This window comes from Cyprinodon variegatus, unplaced genomic scaffold, assembly GCF_000732505.1.
Source record: "Cyprinodon variegatus isolate N-32 unplaced genomic scaffold, C_variegatus-1.0 Scaffold1016, whole genome shotgun sequence".
NCBI lineage: Eukaryota > Metazoa > Chordata > Actinopteri > Cyprinodontiformes > Cyprinodontidae > Cyprinodon > Cyprinodon variegatus.
Genome location: NW_015151469.1, coordinates 185,472 through 191,544, shown reverse-complemented (window position 1 = coordinate 191,544; position 6,073 = coordinate 185,472). Strand labels below are relative to the sequence as shown.

General features: G+C 39.1%; 1 protein-coding gene across 1 annotated transcript; it reads left to right on the top strand.

Moving 5' to 3' along the window:
* Nucleotides 1-1,584: 1,584 nt before the first annotated feature.
* theg (theg spermatid protein) lies at nucleotides 1,585-5,310 on the top strand. Its single transcript, XM_015399478.1, has 6 exons — nucleotides 1,585-1,720; nucleotides 1,795-1,856; nucleotides 1,939-1,996; nucleotides 2,299-2,425; nucleotides 4,110-4,269; nucleotides 4,354-5,310. The coding sequence occupies exons 1-6, from the start codon at nucleotides 1,659-1,661 to the stop codon at nucleotides 4,599-4,601; spliced, it is 717 nt and encodes a 238-aa protein (XP_015254964.1). The 5' UTR covers nucleotides 1,585-1,658; the 3' UTR covers nucleotides 4,602-5,310.
* The last annotated feature ends 763 nt before the right edge of the window (nucleotides 5,311-6,073 follow it).

Below are 6,073 nucleotides of genomic sequence, written 5' to 3'. Positions count from 1 at the left end.
ACAAATCTACCTACTAGTGTAGGTTATTATTTGCTTACATTGAATAAAATGCTTAATTTACAAGGTTGTAGATTCAGATGTGTATGGATCAAACTTCCTCTGTAGACAACAACAACACCATAATAAACAATAATTTGCCAAATTAGTTTGCTTTATAAATGCGTGTGAGAGCATGCACAGACCCATTTCTCCTCCTGCATGCTCTGTTTAAAAGTTGCTGTTTGCATTAGAGTCCTGCACGGGTCGAGTTTTACCAACCCGCACCCGTTAGGATGACTACCGAACCCGACCCCTCACCCGCAGATATCTTCAATTCAAATCCGAACCCGACCCGACCCGTTGATATTTAACCCGCAACCCGACCCGTTAACACATCAAGTAATAGGCTATAGTACGCTGCGCTGCAGAACAGCGCCATTAACACTGCAGCAGACGTGTATGCACTGACTGTGGCCTTTTTGGAGGGAAGCCCACACTGCCGGCAGGGCTTTAAGGTACAACAAGGGTGACCCCAGTGCCTGATTAATATAACATTTCTGATGTCCATAACAACACACATGCATAAAAAAAAAATCACCAACTACCCTTCCGCACTAAAAAAATATCCGCCCGACCCGTTTATTTTTATTTATGTATTTTTCACCCGCAAAAGAGCATTTTAGCGGGTGACCCGTTGGGGACCCACGGGTACCCGACCCGTTGCAGGACTCTAGTTTGCATTGCTCATACAAGCTTACTTTCCAAAAGAAGATTTGCAATTTTTCCACTATGTCAGACTCACCACCGGTAAGTGAAAATGGGGACGAGCACATAGGACGGCCTTAAGTAAAAATATCACCAGAATGATTGACAATTAGGAGGACCACTTATTTTGATGATCCATCTGGAAAAAGAACACTGAAGTCAAAATTTTGTCTATCTATACTTACTGGAGTAATTATTGTTTAGACAACTTTTTACTTCTCCTCCTTACATTCTTTTTGCAATTAGATCTACTTTCGACTCCTTACATTTTAGAAATAGACTTGTTAGTTTTGTTTCATTTCAGTTTATTCAGTAAGTATTTAAGAAAAAAACCAAAAAACCATCAAAATAATTTGTTATGGCATCTCTGCTGCCATCAGGCAATTTCTTTGGAACTTGTTGTTCGACACATACCAAAATAAATGTTTTTTCAAGATGATGCAAAGTGAAAATTTTACACATATGCCATTACTTGTAAAACTAAGAAAATTAAGTATACAGAAGTTATCATCCAGAATTGTAGAAAAAAATGTTTTAATGGGGTTTTGCAGTAACCAGTATGAGGTTTAAAGCATCTATTATCCTTTTTTCCGCATTACTTTTACTTTTATAATTTAAGTGGTTTTAAAAATTTTACTTTTACTATTTTACTTGAGTACAAATCTCAAGTTGATACTCTAACTTCTACAAATGGGTTTTTAAACAGTATATTTTATACTTCTGCTTGAATAATAAACATAAATACTTTTGACACCTCTGATTACATAATCCAAATTTTAAACACTTGATGTTGTAATAGTAATTGTCTATTAAATGGGTATAGATACTTTTATAATAAACTGCAGTATTTTTGTTTTGGCTGCTTTGCTTAAGGTTTCTTTGCAGTATTTTTGGCATCAGCTCAGACTGCTGTAATGGGATCTCGATTTCAACAACTCTCTCAGCCTAAGCTGAACCATCTCAGATATCTGAACCGGTAGGAGGGAGTAACTTCACCAGCTGCTTCTTTACTGTTGTCCTTATGTAAGTGAGCCTCTTGTTATTTTTCAGTCGCTCTGTTTACTGGCTAGATAAACTACCGCAGGAGAAGACTGAATCCACTACCCAAATTGGTATATTTTACCTTTTTTGGTACAAATTAGATAAAAAATGTGTGAATCTACATTAATATTCTTTCTCTTTGCTTTTGCACAGAGTTGACATCTCGCTGGTCAGACTTGACCAGCAGGAAAATCTTCAACACTCAAATCCCGTAAATGTTTTTAATATGCATATATTTATTAAGGCAGTTATTTTGCTACCTAAGTAGAATCGTAATTCTATCGATGTTTTATATGGATACCATTCTTGTCAAAACATTTCTAATGTTGATATATGACGGACTGTCACTACAAACAAATTTGAGAAAAGTATCTCTGTTTGTCTCATGTAACAATGACCATCTTTTCTAGATTTTCCTCATGCATTTAATATTACTCTGTGATAAAGTGATCAGTCTTTCTTTATAACTCTTATTTCCTATTATTTTTCCATTTCATTTATCTCCTCCCTCAGACTTTCTCCCATTTGGGAGGTCAGTAAATGGGCTCTTAGGGCCGTCCCTTCTGAACGACTATGTAAATTGGCTCAGCCTCGCCCCCCTGCTCCAGGGTGGCAGCCTGGCCGCCCTCTGCCAACACCTGTGAGTAGCAGCATGTAAATTCTGGTTCTGGCACTGGACTGCTTTTGCTTTTGTATCCCCTGAACAAGAAAATCTTAATCCTCTTTGAATGTCAGACTCTTCTATAAGCAGGGAAGTTGAATGTAATGTTTCTTCACGAATGGACTAAGGATAGAGTCAGGATTCCTACACAAACTGGAAACAAATTTCACATAGTTAAGGGATCTGAGGGTTTTTCTCATTAATCTGGTGGCTCCATAAGCCAAGTTATAAGATAAGCTAAATTTTACAGACGAAGGGATGAACTTTGAAGCACCTGTGCACTTTGATGAATGCCATGCAATATAGGGAGACTTCAATTATACTAAATCCTCTTCATGATCTAAGATCCATTAATCTACTAATTAGTTGGCCTGGACTGCACATTATTATTTTTTTGTTTTGGTCAGATTTTACACCTAGGTGAACTTCCACTCAAGTTTCCGATTTTGCACAACCCAAACAGCTGTTCTGTCAGCAATAAATTTTTTTCCCCAGCCACTACTACTCTATTTAGCCATATAGAATTTCATGAAACCAGAAACATAATTGAAAGCTTGTTATACAACAAGTTTTGAATAAAAATTATAGCACTTTATACTGTTGGTGACTTCACCTAAAATGAAGAGTGTCCTAAGATAAATATTTAGTGCAACAAATAATTCTCCATTTGGGTCTGCACAATGGTGCATGGTAAATCGGAAACTTAAAAGAATAAAATTGACGGCTATTCCTTTAAATGTACCTCATTTTAATTTGCCATTCACCAAAAACTGCAAATAAGTCCTTTACATTCAATAAATTCAATAATTTTGATTCTGTTACATTTTGAAAAAGTTTTAAAGCCACACATATAATGTCAAAACATATTTAACAGCTAGATGTCCATATGTTTTTGGGTTCAAATTTGATCATCCATCCATCTATCCATTGGGGCAGCTCCTTCTGGGGAATCCAAGGCGCTCCCAGGTCAGCCGACAAACATAGTCCCTCCAGCGTGTCCTGGGTCCCTGGGCCTCCTCCCGGTGGGACATGCCTGGAACACCTCACCAGGGAGACGTCCAGGAGGCATCCTAACCAGATGCCCAGGCCACCTCAATTGGCTCCTCTCGATGTGGAGGAGCAGTGACTCTACTCTAAATCCTCCCCGAGTGACTGAGCTCCTCACCCTATCTCTAAGGGAGATCCCAGACACACTATGGAGAAAACTAATCTCGTTCTTTCGGTCATGACCCAAAGCTCATGACCATAGATGAGAGTAGGAACGTAGAATGACCGGTAAATCCAGAGCTTTGCTTTTTGGCTCAGCTCTCTCTTCACCACAACAGACCAATACAGGGCATGCTTCACAGCAGACGCCGTACCAATCTGCCTATTGATCTCCCGCTCCATCTTCCCCTCATTCGTGAACGGCTGAAGAAGCTGGCTTGAAATTTCATTTTATGATTTGCAACTTCAAAATTGTTACCTTTATGGCATTGAAACTGGCCTAAATTATGCTATTCAGAAATAATACATTATTGGTTACAGCCTATATTTGCTTAATCTATTTTCACATAATCTCTGACCAGCTTTACTGTACAATTTTAAACTTCCTACTTTACTATCCTACGAGCCACTCCAGCTAGATTGGGTTTGTCTTGTATTTAATCGGTCTTCTCTGCAGGTGAGTCGAGGGACACAATCAGCAGTTGCCTCCTCACGGCTTAGAGAGCTCGCCCAGCCGAGGAGACAACAACTTCAAGTGTTATCTAGCTGCAGATCTGAACCTCGACCTACCACCCAGTTGGCCTCAAGAACATCTGCCCATATAGAGGTACTAGCCAGTGAGTATAAGTTTCCTTTATGCTGTGTTTTTTATGAGATGTTGCCATTGTTCTGCTTGGTTTTTAATATATTTGTTTCTCTAGCTCCAAAGCATAACCACCCTGAGTATAAGGGAGAGCGCCCAGTATGCTGGCCAGTTTCCAAAGCGGCCAGACATCATGTAGCCAGCCAGAGACTTTGTGAGCTGTCCTACCCCAAAAGAAGAAAAGCACTGTTTGAGGGGTACAACCCGTATGTTGTTAGCCGGGCTGCTCGCTCTGCTAACCCCTCCACTCGAATACAGGAGCTCTGTTTGCCTCTGCCTCGGAAATATAGTTCAAAGGAATGGTGACTCATGTTATCCCTGGAGAGATTTCTGTTGTTCTCAATTTAGTTTTCAAGGCTCAATAAGATTATTTTCAATTTAAGCAACCTTAAACTCATTTGCTCCATCTATTGCCTTAGGGTTTAATATTTTTGGAATTAGCTGATTGATTTTAGACTCCTTAAAGACTAATGGTTTTACAACTGTTGTCTTGATGTATCAGAGTGTTATCACCTTATGAGAAGCACATAAACTGCCATCATCTGAAACAAAAGCATCACTGTGTAGGGTTTTTTCTAAGAGATGGCATATGCAATTGATTGGGTGCATTCTTTTTTTCTTAAATTAAGTTTGCTATTTCCTCAAGGGAGAATTTTAGGACTTTTTCCCCCTATTTTTATTAAGTCTTGAAAGTTAAGATTGGCACCTACTTCCAGAAAGACCATTACAGGCATTTATTTTGTCCTTTTACTGAGGAGGAGGATGTTTAAATTCAGCCACATTAAAGAACTTTGGGCATGAACAGCTTCCTTGATGTCATGTAACGAAGTCCTTATCGGGTTAAAGCCCAAGATTTAACTAGACCACTCCAAAATTATGTTTATGCTCTGTAAATCTCTACTCATAGTCATTACCCTCTCTGGTTTTTACTTAAATAGATAATCTTTTTTTTCCTTTTTAATAAGTGTAACATATATCTCTCTTCACTTGAATATATTTAATGTATAAACAAATCTTGCAGAAAGTACTGTGAGTTTGCTGTGATATGGAAATTAAAATAGTTCAAACGTGTCCCAATGATTTCCTCATTCATTGTACTGCATGAAAATACTTTTTGCACATTTGCTTTCCTTTCTCATTACTGGTTTTAGTGTTCCGGCAATATTGACCAAAGTTAAGTTAAATTAATGTTTATAAACTTGTCATGATTTACTAAAGGTCTGACCCAAAAATGCAGAAGACCAAACAGAGAGTTTTATTGAAGAGATAAGGCTCGGTGCTGAGTTGCCCTGAACTCAGCTCAACCGGAACTGGAAGGTGAAGGGAAGACAAACGATAGTTCAGGCTCAGTGGGAAAGTGGATATGGAGAAGAGGATCTGAAGGTCCACTCACGTTTCCAGAGAAGTTGTAGGATCATTGTCTCCGATCTGATCGGAGTTATTTTGATTCGGTGGAGGGCGAAACAGGGTTTACCCAGAACTTGGATGGTTGTTGGTGAATGGAGAAACTGACTGCCACTCAGATTTACTGCTGTACTTGAACGGGTTGTAATGGAGAGTAGATTCAACTTCCCCTTCAAGGAAGAAGGATTCAAACCTCCAGTTTGAATCCCCAGCTCGGTTTGAGGCTCAGTCGATTCCTTCAGGGAGTGAAGGTCCGAAAGGTCCAGTTCACAGAAAGACTTCCTGCCAAGAGAAAAGACAAAGAATGAAGTTAAAACTGGGGTTGACAAGCACTCAGTCTTACTCAGCAAAAACTCAGCTTGGCTAGAGTACCC